Raw genomic sequence first — 17,022 nt, 5'->3', positions numbered from 1 at the left:
GAACAGTTTTTTTAAGTAAATTTATTTCGTAACCCGGAAATTTCGTATCCTGGCGCATTCGTATCCCGGGGTACCACTGTATCTTCAGGGTTAGTCTGAACTTCACATTGTGGAATTGTTATGCAGCTCTAAGTGGCTGTTGAATACTTCCAGCTTGTTGTTATTGTTGTGTGCCTTCAAGTCACTTCTGGCTTATAATGACGCTAAGGCATGGGGTTTTCCTGGAAAGTTTCTTCAGGTTTGCCATTGCCATCCTCTGAGGCTGACAGAATGTGATTTGCCCAAGGCAGTAGGTTTACATGGACAAACTGTAATTCGAACCTTGGTCTCCAGAGTCATAGTCCAACACTCAAAACCAGTACACAGTGCTGGCTCCCAACTAGAGGAGATCCATTCAATCAATTGTTGAAACTCAACATGTAGGGAAATCCCATTGATTAAATGGGTCTGTTCTAGTGAGGACTAACAACATGTTTTAAGCCATTGTGGCCACCTATCTGAGTTAAGATGGTACCCCCATGCTCCCTGCCATGATGCACCCAATGGCATGTGGTGGCATCCATGTCACTGGGGTTGTGCATCTGTTTTGGGTCTAAGTCCTAAATTTGAAGGAGTAATCTAAGGTGCTGAAACTAGGTTGGAGTATCGTATTCAGCACCTTGGATAGCGTTTTTGAAGTTTGGATCTAAAGCCTGCAGTGGGTTCACCCCACTGACAAGGAAGTCACCAATGAGAAATGGGTGCACTCCTGCTCCTACATGAGGGAGGGTTACATTTCTCTCACACTCATGAAAGAGATGGAGGCCCTATCATGGTATTACTCAGCGTTCGACCTTCTGGCTTCAGACTGTATCCACTGTAAAACTATACACTGTTAGGGAAATTTGTCATCTAGTAACTGAACCTGGTACTGCAGGTGTCAGGCTCAAAGAAACATTAGCAATCTAATAAGTTGCACACTTCTAGGGTCACCCTAGTATGCCTGCAGTATTCCAGGTTTGTCGTCATTGTTTTGAAACTATGGTTGTGACAAACAATGAGTAAACATGTATACTTTTTATTATTGATTGAATCATATAATGTAGAAAAGTGGGTTGTAATTTTGGAATTATGCTTAATGCAAAATGTTACAGTAGAAAGGGTGAGCAATAAGAATGAAGGTATGCTTCCAGGTGGACAGTTTGTTACAATACCAGGTACTGTACAGCTATACCATCATTCCCAACTTAATAGATTTTCTGTAGTAAGAAAAAAGAGGGATGCATCAGTGGGAAACATGGCAGGATTATGAATGCAAGACTCTGTTTTCTAAATCCCCTTTAAAAATCCATTAGTGAGGCTAGGTGATTGGAGAATAAAAGGCTCAGCTAAAAAGTACTGTAGGTAAACCTAAGCTTCCAGTTTAATTCATCTTAATACAGATTGACAATAATGTTTTTTTTAATTTCCTGTCTACTATAAGATTTTGTACAAGTCAAGTTGTAAAATCTGCATACATTTTAGATTAAAGAAATGTATGCACATTAGAAGTGGACATCCACCACTCTTTTTTTTTCCTGAAAGAGATGAAAGTTTGTGAATGTGGAGAGTATGCCATTAGTTTTCCACTAATAGCATATTCACATATAGCCATGTGTGCAGGCTGATCAAAACAATTTTTGGGCTCACTTGTGTGTATCTCAAAATGTATTTTTATTTGCACCATTTCAAGGTATAGCATTTGTATATCTATAATATCCAGCTCAACAAGAAAGTAGGATCTCACAGGTGAGTCCAGGCATTTGTTAGTCATAATCCAAACTGCAGTCTGGTTTTGTGTGTGTGTGTGTGTGTATGTTTGTGTGTGCTTACACACACCATAGCTTGGCCAGGTTACTTTTTGGACCATATTACTCAGATACCTGACATGGCTGTTGGGGATAATGGGAACTCTAGTTTAAAAGTAACATTTCTCATCCCTAGCTGGTTTTATTTTAAAAAATTAAAGTTAATTTTCTAGATATTTCTATTGCTCTCTGTTTTTTGCATAACCTAAGTAAAAGTCAAATACAGAAGATACAGTCAGCCTTCCTTATCCATGGGTTTTTTATCCACAGATTCAAGAATCCACAGCTTGAAAATATTCTTCAAAAGTATAAATTCCAAACAGCAAACCTTGATTTTCCATTTTATATAAGGGACACTATTTTGCTCTGCCATTATATTTAATGGGCATACACAGATTTTGTTATCCATGGGAGATCCTGGAACCAAACCCCATAAAAAGGTCCCACTGTGATAGTAAGCAGGTTAGGCCACCTTTTAAAGTAACTTAGCAGCTGGGACCCACCCTATATTCCATTTATGTTCACATGTCATGTCTTAACTTTCCAATTATGGGTTTTCTTTTCATTGATATCATCATAACATAATGGAAAAAACTTCTGGATTTCAGCTAATATTACCCCATAATGGTATGCCTTCTAGCTAGTTCTATTTATTTTAAAAGGAACATTTAAACCATCATTGGATTTCCTTAATATGTGCAGTGGTATTGTACTAATCCATATCATACAAATTCAAATATTGACAATTCCTATTGCCAGTACAAGAGAGGCCATTCATTTCAGAAGCAAACTTTTTGCTGTTCCTGAGTGGTAAAGATGGGAACTGGTACTCAATGAAGTGCCTTTGCTTATGTGTTTGTTTGCTTATAGTACTTATAACCTGCTGTGCAGGATCTCAAAAAGGGCTTTGGAAGTTACTTATATCCATTCCATTACTCATTATAGTATTTAAAACAATGGTGGACACCAGTGACTTGTGCTCTTTCTCATATTGGTCACTGTTTCCTGTTTTCTTTCTGTTAGTCTTCTGAGAGCAAGCCCTCCTCAGATTAGTAGCAGAATGACATTCCTGTGAAACTGGCTATACAAATTCCCTTTTGAAAATAATTAGAAACCATTACACAGGCTTATAAAATAACTTTGCTCATACTTGTTTACATTACTTTTGAAGGGTGGCATTGTTGTGTTGTTGTGTATCTTCAAGTTGCTTCTGACTTATGGTGAGCCTAACAGGGACCTATCACAGGTTTTCTTGGCGTGATTTGTTCAGAGGGAATGTGCCTTTGGCTTCCTCTGAGGTTGAGAATGTGTGACTTGTCCAAGGTCACCCAGTGGGTTTCCATGGCTGAACAGTGATTTGAACCCTGATTTCCCAGTGTCCAAGTTCAATGCTCAAATTAATACATCACATTGGTTCTCCAGTGCAACTGGCTTTGTTGCTCACTTATTAATTCTCCCCTATAACTAGTTACACAGCTAACAGGATTGTTGATAAATCTTTATTGTACTCAGAGTTGCTCACATATCAGTAACAAGACAATGCCCTCAGTCTTACAATCATAAAAATGCACAATATAAAGGAAAAAGGAGATAGGTGTGAAAAAGTAGGACATGAAAATGCAGTTTTTAATGCTGTGAAATGAAATTAATGCCATGAAATGAAACTTATGCTGTATTATTACCAGAGCTGTACTGTTGCTTTAATACTACAATATAGCTGGATTTTGTTAACCTTCTTATCATGACCACCTTGTACAGAATTAGATGAAAGAGTAGAACCCCCTCCCTCCAAAAAATTGTTGATCTTTCAATCAGATGAGGTGGTCCTGACTGCTTCCTAGCTCTCCCTTTTCTTCTGCCTGATGGAATGAATGTCAGATGATTTTTTTAAAAATTGTATAATAATGTTTCCATCACTTTTGTATCTATTGCAATTATGTGCTTGTGTACCCTTTACAGATTCAGGTCACATTTTTGACGGCCAAAATTTGCCATTTAGGAAGCTTAAGAGTTCCCAGGTATTACCAGAATTTGGCATGTGATGGATATTGAAATATCTGATGGTGTGAATCTTCCACATGCTGAGAGCACCTCAGCATGGACTGAGCAAGATGGAAATTGACACGAACAAAATTTTCCCAGTGGGCACTATGCATTGAAGATGTTGTCGGAGTGAATTGTGCCTCTCCCCAAATGTTTTTGTTTTTGTTCAGTACACAGCACACCTGTGTCACATCTATAGCAAAACAGGGGCATCTGTCCCTCCAGGTGTAGTTAAACTCCAGTTCTAATCAGACTTAGCCAGGTATGATGAGAGTAGTAGGTCATCAAGAAGGGCGAAGGTTCCCCCAAAGGAGCTGATACTACTGCCTGATTGTTGGAGGGTTTTGTGTGTGTGCACATTTTGAACTATGGACCACATGCTCCTAGAATTACCAAGAATACAGTTATAGCTACCAATTACAGATATGCTTAGCTCACAAATTAGAGTTCTAAAGTACAAATCCTTCTTGTACTTCAGTCTTATCTTCAAGATAAGTGAAACTGGTCACATAGTAGCACAAGAAGTGCTGACATAAATCTCATTGTCATGTTACTTTTTAATTATCTGTGGTGAACTTCCTGATTCTTATAGCAAAACTCATAAGCTGGAAGCTGGAAAACTTTTAGGTTCAGTGTCAGGAGGTACAGAAATTCCTCCGGCACAAGTATGTGTAACCAGACACAATTGCTGTGTGATTAAATTAAGGGTTACTCTACTCACAGCCCATCAAATACAACTTGGAGAAAGTTGGTCATAACGATATATCAGAATTCCCTAACTTTGTTGATGATGTTTCCAGTCAGATGTAAACACTTAATGGTGACAGCCAGTGAGTGGCGAGGGACCAGCTATGGACAATGTGTATATAAAAATGTGTGGAGGTGGTGTAAATATTGGGGCTATAATCTAAGAAGGATTACTATGTGTGGTGACTACCATGGACAATGTTCAGGACAGATATGATCCAGGAAAACAACCATATATTTGTTTGGGTAGGTGAAACAATCACAATATTTTGTGTGTGTGATCTACCACAAGATCGTATAATTAATTACAGCCACCTCAGCTTAGACAACATCATATTATGAATATCAATTGCATCTTTGGACAAAGTTTTTTGCTTTCTCAGGCTGTAAATATAATTACTGAACTACACACTGTAAACTCCTTGCTAACAGCCAATATGGAGTACTGACTATTGACTTAGACCAAGGAGGCCCAAGTTCAAGGTGGCTTGCAAATGTAAAACAGATAAAATTAAAACCTGTCATTAGTGGAGCACACAAAAATTTAAAACATAATGCAATTATAATTAAAATTAGAAACAATGTTATATCTATTAAAAAGAAACAGAAAGTCAGTATAACACAATTATTAAAGCTCTAGCCCCACAAATATTCAGTTCCCAAAAGCCTGTTTGGCGGGGAGGAATATCTTCCCTACCAGAGGCACACTGTTGAAAACCCCCCACCTTGGCCTCTCTAGGAAAGGAGTTCTACATCCCAAGCAACAGCCACAAAAAGGACATCTCCTGTATTCATACAAAACATGCCTGTGATGGTGCAGGACAGAGAGCAGGTGCGTAGCTATAGGGGAGGAGAAATGAAGGCATTATCTTCCCAAATAAGAATTATGTCCCATTAATGAAATTTTCCTTCAGTCCACAAATTTTGAGCTTTCCAGATAGTAAGACTATTGCAGATTTCCCACAAAACAGTCAGGGAGACCCCAGAAGTTTGCAAAAAAGTTAGTAAGTTTATTAGCTGGCTCATTTCAGAGGAAACATTTCCCAAAAATCTGAAGCCCCATTCAACAGGTGTTCCGCCTTTTTATATGGATTCATACAAAAAATCTCTGGTCTATACATTGATTGGCTACAAAGAATTAAACATGGTATATTTCATTCAGTCACTGGTTACAGAAAAGCACATATTTTCAACCCCATATGGGTACCCATCAATCCCCCTTATCAGGATTGTTTTTACTCTCTGTCCCAGCATGGCATTTCAACATTCCTTATTTTGACTAATGCAGACATCTAGGCACCCATTTGAACCATAAACAAGCTTGAGTTGTCATGAAAAAGCCATGAAAAGATCTCTTTGACCGGTTCTGTTATTTATTACAAAAACAGTCCTTTCCCTTATTTCATATACAGGCATTTTAGCTATTTAACATATTAGCTATTTTTCTATTTAAATAATTTTATTATTTTTGTCCTCCTCACACTGAAAACAGTTCACACCTAGAACTCATATGTTTGTTTTGCTTTCATTCCCTTGGTAACTTTGCCTGTCCCACTGAATGTCTAAACTGTATTTATAAATAGTCAACTGGAGTTTTAAGTTACTGCAATATTATTAATTTTGGGGCTGAAGGTAAATTTCATTGGGGAGTAGAATTCTTACCTGGCAGGCAATGCCCTAATTTTGTTCCCTCCCTCTGTAGTTGCACTCTTGGTAGAGAATACAGTTTAAAACAGTTTAAAACCATATGTATGTGTAAACCAATTAGGCCCCTAAGGGGCCTTATTCAAAGCCATGTTTTACTTGGTGCTGGAACAAAGTCAATGTTGACACCAAAGCCTTCAAAGGGCTACAATTGGGATGCCACTGTGCTTACACACTGTATTGCTCTTGGTGTCAGAAGACAAGAAAGTACCTCTCTAATCAACCATTTAGCACTTTGAATGTCATCACAAGTACCTTACAGCCAGACTGGAAGCATATTGGCAGCCAGTGCAATTACTTTAAGACAGGTATTACATGGGGACTACATGACACTTCTGTCAACAGTCTAGCTGCTGTGTTGCTGGAATTCAGCGTACAACTAAAAAAAAGCAACACAACTTGCCACTGCCAAACTGAATTCTAAATCGGGATGTATCCCGATATTATCACACACATTTTGCCACTGACACTGACGGCCAGATGAATCCCGGGTAATGTCCAGCTAGAATATGAGCTCAGCTGACTGATTTGTGAAGCCAGGAGCTTCCCGCTTTTGAAAAGAGACTAGCTGAGCTTGGATTCTAGCTGGAAGTTACCCAGGATTTACCCGGCCGGCGGCAGCAAAATGCATGTGATAATACCAGGATACATCCTGAATTAGAATTGAATTTGGCAGTGGTACGTCACTTTTTTTAGCTATGCACTAATGTTGTTGTGTGCCTTCAAATCATATTTTACTTATGGCAATCCTAAGGCAAATCTATCATGAGATTTTTATGACAAGATTTGTTCAGAGTAAGTTTATCTTTGCCTTCCTTTGAGACTGAGAGAGTGTGACTTGCCCAAGGCAATCCAGTGGCCTGTGGGCAGAGTCAGGGATGAGTGTCCCCACGCTCAATGTCCTCACGCCGCCACCAGGGTGCCATTTTGGCATGTGCCGGCTCACATGACATGCACCATAATGACACACCTCTGGTGCTGCATCCAAATGGTGCAGTGCCAAAGAGGCGTCATCACATTGCACGGTGGTGGCTATGGCACCCCTTTGAGGGCACAACAAAGAGCCTGTTTTTCTGGCTCCTTTTTGTGCTCTACGGAGGCCGGATCAGTGCCGCAGCATGCAATCAGTAAAGGGGCGGTCTGTATAGCCCCATAGTCTAGCTCTCAAACCACTACACCACAGTGGTTCTTGCTGTGTTATACCTGTTAATAACTGTAATGTACATTAGGAATAGGCAGATGGGTTTCTTCAAACAAGGTTTTAATGCTTTTTGTTGAACTAGTACATTTAATTCTTTGTAAAAGGAGAAAGTATATATGGAATATGTTCAAGCAGTGTGTTGTCTCTTTAAAAGGCAAACCTGGAGCATAATTAAATGTGATGTGAACGTGTATATATGCTTCTATGTGTTTGTGCACATCTGTTGACCACATAAGGAGCAGCCAAAGTTCAATTACTGTATAAAAAAACCCTGTAAACTACTGCATATATTTTATGTGAGATTATTTTATAAATTAATTAATATATAAGCCTATGCACTTTTAAAACTTTTGTAACATTTAGTCTTTAGTCTGGAGCTGCAGCTAGGCAACATCTGTTATCCTTTACATATTCATAAGCACTACATTTTATTAATCTCTTTTAAAATGCAATTATGTAATATAAAATCCACTTTTCATTCTTCTGATTTATTTATATCTGTAATGCAAAACTGTACCTAAAAATCCCATTTTCTCAATAGTAAATTGAAATTATGGCTGTGTATTTTGTTAAATTTATTCTGATTGTTTTTTGCTCTCCCTCCATCTTTTCTGTTTCTGTTTTTCCACAGAGAAAAATAAAGGTCATAGCAATCATGTGGTAAGTATTCATGCTGTAGGATTTGGTAGCTTTTTTCTTGTTGGATATCTCTATTTGCTGAAGAATGTATCGTTGAATCATAGAGTTGGAAGAAACCTCAAGGGCCATCCCGTCCAACCCCCTGACAAAATACATGCCATCCAGCCTCTGTTTAAAAACCTCCAAAGAAGAAGAATTCGTTACACTCCGAGGCAGCATATTATATGAGGCAGCGTATTCTAAAATAGATGATCAACCTAACCAGAAGTGAGACTCATGTGAATTTCAGCTGCAAATTCAAGCATTTCTCACCATTGGCTATGCTGGATCGGAGTGATGAGAACTACAGTAAAATAACATCTGGAGGGCCTCCTGATTCCCACCTCTTCCCTAAATCCACTTGCTAGCCAGTTAGAATAGACATAGGCTGCATCTTCACTGCAGAAATAACCTGGCTTGAGACACCACTTTAACTGCCATGGCTCAATGCTATGAAATTCTGGGAACTGTAGTTTATTGTGGCACCAGAGGTATCTGCTGACCAGAGGTATCTGCTGACCACAGCAAATGACAGTTCCCAGAATTCCATAGCATTGAGCCATGGCAGTTAAAGTGGTGTCAAGATGGATTATTTCTGCACTGTGGGTGCAGCCATAGACCCATTAAGTCAGTGGTGAACAGGTACATAGGGAGTAGGGCCCTATGTTTTGCCTTCCAATCCCTCCAGTTAGCTGTACAGTCACATCCAGACTTGCGAACTCCTTCCCAGCTTTCCCCTGGCTTCTCTGCGACCGCCTTCTGGCCTCCCTGGCTGTGGGAAATTTTAAGAAAGGCGCAGGGAAGCTGGTCAATGGCCAAAGAAGCTGGGCTGGGGATTTGGGGCTAGGAGAGGCCAGAGATGGGATGGGCCAACAAGCTGTCCCCTGCCACTTGCCGATTCCTAAAACCGGTGCAAACATAGTGGGAACTACGTTTTTTTCAGAACCAGTTTCAGGAATTGGTTCAGGAAATGGATTCCTTAGCTTCCTGTTGCTTTGTAGCAAAACTCAAGGTTCTAAATAATATTATATATAACATTTAAATATTTATTTATTTATATGCCAGTTACACTATTTTGTATCATACTATAATTTCTCATCAATTAGAATTCTATAATTTTTTTAAAAAAAAATTCCCCTGGTTGTTAAGGCATTTACTGCAAATAAAATATTTGCTGATGGGCCAGAATTTTAACATCATCCAATAACAACAAGAATAATAACAACTATGTAATCACAATCTAGTACAGTGTTGAATATAAATGGGAAGCTATAGATGGGAAGTTTTAACATTCTTGCTCTGTCTTCTTCAGGTAGTTTGTCTTTAATGAGATGTCCTCTGTAAAGAAGGGCACATGGCCACTCCAAGTGCCGTTTCAATTTCCCACAATGCTCCAGAGAGACATTATATTTTTGGCTACCAGACCCAGCTATTGTCTGCTTCCATGTAATCTGGATGGGGCCCATTGATGTAAAATTGAGCCTACTAGGAACTCCTCAAACATGGGCCTGCTATCCAGAGGCTCATGAGGAGCAAGGCATAAGATGTGGGTGGATGACAGAATTTCCTCCCCCCCCCCCCCCCCCGCTTTCTGCAGAAAATAAAGGGTCTGGATTCCAGTTCAAAAAGATTTACAAATAAAATGAATACAATTTTGAAAATACAGTACTTATTGTAGATGTTGCAGTGTAGTTTTGCTGTGAAAGCCTACATTTTAATATCCCCCCTCCCTTGGAGTGATATTTGTTTCATGGCTTCATAATTATTATGGCTTATTGTTGTCTGTTTTTCTGCTCCATCAGCCTGGTTGTTTTGGCTACCCACTCAGTATCTTCTTCATTGTCATCAATGAATTCTGCGAAAGATTCTCCTATTATGGAATGAGAGGTGATTTTTCAGTTTACTATAGTTCATTGATCATAGCTACAGTTACAGAGTGCTTCCTTTATCTAATTCTTGTTATTTTCTCCCTATAGCTGTGCTTGTCATCTACTTCAAGTTTTTTCTGAGTTGGGATGACAATCTTGCTACAGCCATTTACCATACATTTGTTGCCTTATGCTATCTAACACCTATCCTAGGAGCACTAGTGGCTGACTCCTGGCTGGGAAAGTTCAAGTGAGTACAAATGTAAGATACCAAAATAATTCTGTGCAAGAAGCAGCTGAGTAGAGTGAAGAGACAGTTTCTTATTTGGGTATGACTGTGAACATATTGGCCTGTTACAGACTGCCAAAATAAAGCTGCTTCGGGTCTCTTTGGAGTTATGCTATTTAAATGATGCATGCATCCTAAGAATCCGGAAGCTGCACCAAAGCTGCACTCCAGTGCTTAGGAATGGCGTGTGGCTTTGGCGCGACCTCCGGACTCTTAGGACCCATGCATCATTTAAATAGCATACCTCCAAAGAGACCCAAAGCAGCTTTATTTTGGCAGTCTGTAACAGGCCTATGGCTGAGGAATTATTGGAACTGTGGTCCAAAAAAGTAACCTTTCCAAGCTTTAATTTTATCTTGAAAAAAATCTCGTGAAGATGGAATTCATATAATTAATCTTGTCTCCTGCCCATCAATTCCTCACCCTGGTAAGAGCCACAAGCCTGCGCAAAATCCATTGTACACCTTTCCCTAGTACAAAAAAGAAGTGATGGGGAACATCTAATGAATTTCTGCCTGTAAAAACACAGACATGGTTTGGAGAAATGAGTGTTGCTCTGCCAACTGTATAACATTTGCAGACCCGTGAAACTACTCACATATTCTTAATAATATCTGTGCAAATTCCACATTTCAGCTTGCAGCCTGAAATATAGAAATGTGTGTGTGTAACATAAACTAAACATTTTGATTTCCACATGAAATACATCCAGTTTCTGTTTTTGAGAATGTATTTTGGCATTGATACCAACAGAAATTGAACCACAATGGCCAAATTTTATCCTAAGCCTAAATTTCATTGATAGTCCCAAAAAAAGCAAATCAATTGTTGAATTGTGTGTCTACATTTATAAAATCCCATCAAGTCAGTAAATCTATTCTGTGATTCTTGTTATTGTTGTTATTGTTGTTTGCCTTCAAATTGTTTCCGATTTATGGTGACCTAAGGTGACCCTATCATTGGGATTTCTTGACCAGATTTGTTCAGAGGAGGTTTGCCATTGCCTTCTCCTGAAGCTGAGAGTGTGTGACTTGCCCAAGGTCACCCAGTGGGTTTTCATGGCTGAATTGTGAATTGAACCCTGGTATCCAGAGTCATACTCCAGCACTCAAACCACTACACCATGGCTGGCTGTCATAAATCTACTCTAGTTGGAACTAAACAAGATTCAGGCCAGAGAGACCGTGTGTGAGAATGTGTTAAATAGTATAATAGAGTATCAGACAACTTAGCCTCAATTTAAAAGATCCACTGCTCAGTTCTACTCTCATTGTGTGGGAGTGACCTTAAAGTTACTTCCTTCTTTGCTGGTCTGGGAATTCCAGTTTTGTTGGAGTGCACTGATGCCACATGTGATACCTGTTGTATGTACAATTGTGCAGTGATCACAGAGGTGCGTTACAGACCGCCTCTTTGCGGCAGTCTGCCGGCGCTGCTGTTTGCTCTGCGAGGGAGCCGCAGCAGCCAAACCGCGCGACTCCCGCGCAGAGCAAAAAAGAAGCTCCAAAATGGAGCTTCTTCCTGTGGCGCTGTTATGACGCCGCGAGGTGCCAATGGCGCACTCGCGACGTCATAAGCGCTGCGCGACGTGCGGATGCACAGCATCCGCTATGTCAATATGGCGGTGGCCGTGTGGAACGGCCGCCGCCATTTTGTACGTATTCACCACATACTAGGGTTAGGGGGGTGCAGAAGCACCGCCCCTTCCTAACCCTAATACGTAGTGAATACGTACAAAATGGCGATTTGTAACCCGCCTATATAAGGTTTAACATATACAGATACTCAGACTCTCATTACTGTAGCACAACAGATTTCTCAGTTTCCCAATGTCACTATTCCTCTTCATCAAGTAGAGTCATATCTCAGTAATGGAGGACATGCTTTGCATACTGAGCTTATTGGGTTCAATCCCTTGTATTTTTAATCAGAGATGACAAAGAAACCTAAAATACACAGACTGCAGACTACTTGCAGTGTGTGTGTGTGTGGGGGGGGGGGGCTTCTGTGCACATAAACTCATAGAAATTGGGTACATACACATGAGTGATGGGCTCATCTGTATGCATGTTTAAAGATGTAAATGTATATTGTTCACACTTTGTGCATTCTCCAGGCCATAACAATGGCCTATCAAAACCAACTTGCTTACCTTAAGACAAACATAGTGAGGACTGAGCTGTTAATCTTTTACCTTGCTTTCTGTATTTGGCATATTCAGATATAGAGACTAGGAGCAAAATAGGATCCTAAGAACAAGAACAGAAAAACCATCAAATATTGAGTTGACATTTAGAATTATTTGCATATGTTCAGCAATAACATGCTCAGATTTTTGTTGTCATGGTATAGTTGTCCAAACACAGTTTGGACAGTTAAGCCAACATAACAAATTCATATTCAAGCAAACAAGAATGAGGGTTTGTGCCATTAAAAATGCATCTTCTGTCTACTTTCTTCATAACAGGACCATTATTTCCTTGTCCGTTGTGTACACAGTTGGGCAAGCAGTTTTGTCAATAAGTTCCATAAATGATTTGATGGATGGAAACAGGGATGGTGTACCAGATGACGTTAAGATTCCTGTGTAAGTTTCAGCACTCATTTCTGTCTCCCACATGAATGCACATTGGGGCGTACTAGAGATTCAATGTACCACAAACCCTCTGTTTACTGCTGTTTAATTGTTGTAGCCTTGGCTGTGCTCTTCACATTGTCCTATTACTCTTATTGCCCTCAATAAAATTGCAAATGTGCTTTGCTGGAGGACGCATGTGTTTTGATGACTCTCTGAAGACTTTCATTTGTTTAACTATGGAACATTTGTAATCTCCACTCTCATTTTACAGAGGAAATTGTATATTTTATAGCATGTGCTTGCAATGTAATTGCTAGAAGCATACGAATTTCGTTAGAAACATGCTTTAAATTTTGCCCTTTAAGGTAAGCAGATGCATCAGATGTAGCCTTCTCCAATGTTCTAATCGGTATGCATAAGAGGACAGAAAAATTATGTGGTCCACAGAATCAGAAGCAACAAAAAGAAAAAAAAAATAAAAGAGAAAGAGGTTCACTTACCCATACACAAAGCTTGTATGTGTACACTTTTTCTTATTACAGCCGTCTTTATTGGTGGTCATATTTGAAGATATTGTTTACATTAAAAATTATTTTTTGTGGTAGTTAGACTTGGCTTTGTGGGCTATCCATGTGGACCCATAATTCTAGAATACCACAACAGTGTCAGGTCTAAATATCAAAAGAATGAAAACTGAAACATAAACTCAGCACATCGACGGTCAACTATGGAATATAAAGAAGCTGTCTTGGATAAAATAGCAACTAACATTTATTTGTTTAGTACTATGTTTAAATCTTATCTTGTCTTGCACCAATAGTTGTCCATTGACTTCACAATAGTTGATTTCACAGTAATCCATCTTTGGGATGAATAATATACTATGTGTCATGATCCCAGGGGATTACTGGAGGTTACCATATGTAACATTGTGGGAAAGAGGGGCCCCCAGACTAGTTGTGATTGATGTCATGTTTAATGTACACAAAACCCCAAGAAATTAAGCAAAATGATGGCAGAATGATAGCCTTACCTGAAATCACCTCATGCATTTATTCCCTCTGTTACTCCTTAAGAGATTTTTATGGCAAGGAGAAGATAGAAAACAAGGTGCAAAAACAAGGGTTACAAAGGGAAGGTGATAGTGGATATTTTCTGAAGCTCCTGTAAAATACAGTGAGTGAGGAAAGGTAAATGCACGATAAAAAGTCTTGTCTGTCTTGGGTTAAGTGGGGTTTTTTTGCAGCCCCCCCCCCCCCCCACTTAATTGGATTCATTCAAAATGCAAAAATTTAACCCAGATTTTACCTGTATTATTTTCACCATCTGAATAACCCCTAGGAGTGCTCTCAGTCATTTGATCCCATAGCATATTTGTAAATACATTTTTTGTTGTTGCTGTTGCAGTGTTTTCTCTATGATTGGTTTAGTCCTGATTGCTTTGGGAACTGGTGGAATCAAGCCATGTGTAGCAGCTTTTGGTGGAGATCAGTTTGAGGAACATCAGGTATAATAGTATTTTGTTTCAAACTCCAACTCAGTGATTGGTGAGAAGTTTCAAGAATGCATTGTTTTATTCAGCTTCATTGCTTGTATAGGAGGAGGGAGTAAAATTGCAAAAAGTGTGACATTTTCCTGTGTTACATTACAATTGCAATGTAAGTTAGTTATGCCATAGTTTTCTACTAAAAAGGAATGGATTATAAGCAACTAATTATTTTTCAATTAGGTATTTCCAAGATCTGTCAAATCATTCTTGGGGCATTTACTCACAACTTTAATAACAAAAGATGTGATTGGCAACTTTGCCCCTGATAATTTAAGAATTTTGTGGATAAAAAACCCATTATGCATTAACTCTATCTACAGTATTTCACTCCCAAGACTAAATAAAAAGACATGAAACTTTTATTTCTTATTTATCATTAATAGATGCAAGATCATGCTTACTTATAGCAGTCATGCCCTTTAGCATATACAGTTAGGCCTCCATATCCAAAGATTCTTTAGCCACAGATTCAACCATCCATGGCTTGAAAATATATATGTTTTTTTTAAATTCCAAAAAGCAAATCTTGATTTTGCTATTTTCTGTAAGGGACACCATTTTACTACACCACTGTTTTTAAATGGACTTGAGCATCCACTGATTTGGTATCCATGGGGGTGGACTGAAATTAAACCTCAGTGGATACCAAAGGCCTATTTAAGATGTCTTAAAGTGAGGCATCTGTATAGTGATCTTTGTTCTTTACTCATTACTAAATAACTGCTAAATTAGATGTTCTCTGCTCAGGGGTTAAGACACTGACTCTGACAATTGCAAGATTGGCAGGTCGGCAGTTCAAGGCCTAGAGACGCTGCATGAGGGAGTGAGCTCCCACCACTAGTCTCAGTTTCTGTCAACATGGCAGTTCAAAAGCATGTAACATTGCCAGTAGATAAATAGGTACCACTTCAGTGGGAAGGTAACAGTGTTCTCTGCAGTTATACTGGCCACATGATCACAGAGCCATCTCTGACAACACTTCAACTTAGCAATGGAGATGGGCGTGACTAGACAATCTTGTAAAGGAAAAATCTTTACCTTTTTTACTATTTTATAAAACACCGAATACAGTCATGGGTAATTTATACCAAGTTTTTGTTTTGCGTTTCAGGAAAAACAAAGAAGCAAGTTCTTCTCTATATTTTACTTGTCCATTAATGCTGGGAGCCTTCTTTCCACTATAATCACACCAATGCTGAGAGGTAAAATTTTCTCCTATATGTATAAATCTATTTTAGAAGAACTAACTGTTTATTTCAGACTTTGGCTCATGAAGAACCAGACATCATGTTCAGTTGTCTTCATCTATAAAGGCGAAATATTTGGTGAATGTTGTGATAGTGGTATCCCACCATTATCTTAGTCACTAAGGGAAATACAACTGTATGGGTCTTGGCTTACATCTAAGGAGATTATTGCACAGGACTTGGATGAGATTATCCTCGACGGATGATGGATTTTACTGCACTCTGCCATGGTCAGGCCATAAGCAGCCTGTATGAATTTTCCATCCTAGAAAATTTCCCATTCTTGAAATACAGGCTGCCTATGGCTTCCTTCGGGTCCAACTATGGGAGATTGTTGTAAAATCCATCACTGAAGGGATAGTCACGTCTAACTCCCGTGTGATAGTCTCCATAGTAACAAAAGGGCTACTATTTAGATTATAAAACAGTATCGCTATGGCATCTTCTAAAGACTGTAAGAGACAACAGTTGCTCAGTGAGGACCTCCTGTTCACAAAAGAGTGTAAAGAAGTCTGGTGTAAAAAAAATACAGCTATCTTTGCCCTCAGCTATCCAAATATGAACTAAAATCCCTGAGATTAATCAATAGCTGTTGTTCTTGAACTTGGTTTTTGCGTAATCACCAGAATTTGGTAGATCAGATATGGCTTTCATAGGCTTCTGTTCCAGAAGAATTCTGATTATGTCTCCTGCTCATTTCTTTTATTAAGGGGTGGAATGCGGAATTCATGTTAAGCAAAAATGCTATCCTCTGGCATTTGGAGTCCCTGCTGTATTAATGGCTGTTGCACTCGGTATGTTTTTTTCCTTTCATTTTAATTTACTTTAATTTGACAAATTTGGGGGGGGGGAGGGAGGAATTGCAGTAATGTATTTGTAAATTTTTAAAATCCATTCATTCATTCATACCCTCAAGGAGTCTCCACAGCCATGCTTCCAAGAGTCCAAATGTGAAGCAATTTTGTTAATCCATCACACACACACACACACACACACACACACACTTTTAAAAAATATTTTTATTTTTTATTTTTTATTTAAAAACATCAGATAATACCAAATGTTCACTTTAACCACATGAAAAATGCATATGCAAATACTTTTAGGCTGTGCGTATGATATTATAATTTAAAGGTATAATTTTAATTTTGTTAGCTGTTTATGTCATAACTGTTGCCATTACATTCAGTAATATGTGGGAATTATGATTTATGAATAACATTAGTACAAAATACATTACCAAGGATTCTATATGGTGTGGCACGGGAGGAAGTCAACAGGGTCAGTGACAC

At 38.9% G+C, this 17,022-nt stretch overlaps 1 protein-coding gene across 1 annotated transcript in view; it reads left to right on the top strand.

Annotated features, from left to right (window-relative positions):
* Nucleotides 1-4,807: 4,807 nt before the first annotated feature.
* Nucleotides 4,808-17,022, top strand: part of LOC149319173 (solute carrier family 15 member 1-like) — a 32,066-nt gene continuing 19,851 nt past the window's right edge. The window contains exons 1-8 of the mRNA XM_089508399.1: nucleotides 4,808-4,862; nucleotides 8,153-8,181; nucleotides 10,002-10,086; nucleotides 10,176-10,317; nucleotides 12,824-12,943; nucleotides 14,342-14,441; nucleotides 15,595-15,685; nucleotides 16,441-16,524. Coding sequence (XP_089364525.1) covers nucleotides 4,808-4,862; nucleotides 8,153-8,181; nucleotides 10,002-10,086; nucleotides 10,176-10,317; nucleotides 12,824-12,943; nucleotides 14,342-14,441; nucleotides 15,595-15,685; nucleotides 16,441-16,524 — 706 coding nt within the window. The remainder of the gene's footprint in view (nucleotides 4,863-8,152; nucleotides 8,182-10,001; nucleotides 10,087-10,175; nucleotides 10,318-12,823; nucleotides 12,944-14,341; nucleotides 14,442-15,594; nucleotides 15,686-16,440; nucleotides 16,525-17,022) is intronic.

The sequence above is a fragment of the Sceloporus occidentalis genome, unplaced genomic scaffold (assembly GCF_023333645.1).
Source record: "Sceloporus occidentalis isolate IW3139 unplaced genomic scaffold, rSceOcc1.0.p SCAF_2, whole genome shotgun sequence".
NCBI lineage: Eukaryota > Metazoa > Chordata > Lepidosauria > Squamata > Phrynosomatidae > Sceloporus > Sceloporus occidentalis.
Note: the sequence above shows the minus strand (reverse complement) of the source record. Positions and strands in the feature narration are given on the sequence as shown.